Source organism: Lupinus angustifolius, chromosome LG11, assembly GCF_001865875.1.
Source record: "Lupinus angustifolius cultivar Tanjil chromosome LG11, LupAngTanjil_v1.0, whole genome shotgun sequence".
In the NCBI taxonomy this organism is placed as follows: Eukaryota; Viridiplantae; Streptophyta; class Magnoliopsida; order Fabales; family Fabaceae; genus Lupinus; species Lupinus angustifolius.
Window position 1 is genome coordinate 28,709,837 of NC_032019.1, and position 1,810 is coordinate 28,711,646.

At 40.9% G+C, this 1,810-nt stretch overlaps 1 protein-coding gene across 1 annotated transcript; it reads right to left on the reverse strand.

The window, feature by feature from the left end:
• On the reverse strand, positions 177-1,211 carry LOC109360404 (uncharacterized mitochondrial protein AtMg00810-like; the record flags this gene model as incomplete). Its single annotated transcript, XM_019605288.1, has 1 exon — positions 177-1,211. A coding segment is annotated over one exon (1,035 nt), but the record flags the coding sequence as incomplete, so codon positions are not given.

The window sequence follows — 1,810 nt, forward strand, 5'->3', positions numbered from 1 at the left end:
TGAGGATGGGAGGAGGATGAGAATAGGATGAGGTTGGGGATGATGATAAGGAGAGGATGAGGACGAGGATGAGGATGAAGAAAAGGACGAGGATAGGATGAGGACGAGCATGAAGATGAGGATAGGATGAGGACGAGAATGAGAGAGACATGGTCACGCAAAAAATGATGTCTAATTTCTATATGCTTTGTTCTAGAATGCAAAACGGGATTCTTGGATAGGTTAATGGCACTTGTATTATCGCATTTTATTGGGATCTTTTCAAGTTTAAGACCAAAGTCCTTAAGTTGCTGCTTCATCCAAAGGATTTGAGCGCAACACACACCAGCGGCAATGTATTCCGCTTCAGCGGTGGACAAAGCAACACAGGCTTGCTTCTTGCTGTGCCATGCTACTAATGAACTGCCCAATAGGTGGCAAGTACCACTAGTGCTTTTCCGATCCAACTTACATCCGGCGAAATCGGAATCGGAATAACCCACCAAGGATAGTGAGGCATCCCGAGGATACCATAATCCCATGTTAATAGTTCCTTTTAGATATCTCATGATTCTTTTAACAGTTATATAGTGTGATTCTCTAGGTGATGATTGATATCTCGCACACATGCATACACTGAACATGATATCAGGTCTACTTGCAGTTAAGTAAAGTAAAGACCCAATCATACCACGATACTTCGTTACCTCGATTGCTTTTCCTTTCTCATCTTTGTCTAAGTAGCAAGCAGATGCCATAGGTGTGGAAGCTTCCTTACATTTGTCCATTTCAAATTTCTTGAGTAGCTCTTTGCAGTATTTCGCCTGATGGATGAATATCCCACTTTCTAGCTGCTTTATCTGCAATCCTAGAAAGAATGTGAGTTCTCCCATCATAGACATTTCGAACTCCCCCTGCATCATCTCAGAAAATTCTCTACACAAGATATCATTAGTAGATCCAAATATTATGTCATCTACATAGATTTGTACAAGCAGAACATGATTTTCTGATTTTCTAATAAAAAGCGTTGTGTCAACCAAGCCTCTCTCGAACCCTTTTTCTAAAAGAAAGGTACTAAGTCTGTCATACCAAGCTCTAGGAGCTTGTTTGAGACCATATAGTGCCTTTTTAAGTTTGTAAACATGGTTCGGATATTTAAAATTTTCAAAACCAGGCGGTTGGTCAACATAAACTTCTTCTTGAATGTATCCATTCAGGAAGGCGCTTTTTACATCCATTTGAAAAAGTTTGAAATTCATTAAAGATGCAAAGGAAAGGAGCATTCTGATGGCCTCTAGTCTGGCTACAGGAGCGTAGGTTTCGTCATAATCGATACCCTCCTCCTGGTTGTAGCCTTTGGCCACCAAACGTGCTTTATTTCGAATTATTAAGCCAGATTCATCAAGTTTATTTCTGAAGACCCATCGAGTACCAATTACGGGATGATCATTAGGTTTGGGGACCAAGTCCCACACATTATTACGCTCAAACTGGTTTAGCTCTTCTTGCATAGCTATACCCCAGTGTACATCCTCAATGGCCTCATCAACGGTCTTAGGCTCAATTTGCGATACAAAAGCTACAAAATTACAGAAATTTCGTAAGGAACTACGGGTTACCACTCCCGTAGATATGTCACCTATAACTTTATCAATTGGGTGAGCTTTCTTTGTTTTCCACACGGTAGGCATATCTGAGTGCTCTCGAGATTCGACTTGACCTTCATCATTCGCTCCTTTTTCATTATCCATGTCCTTGGAGTATGCTTCTTCCAAAGCACCTGCAACATCATCAGAAACGACCTTTCTCTTCTCTTTTGGAGAAGATT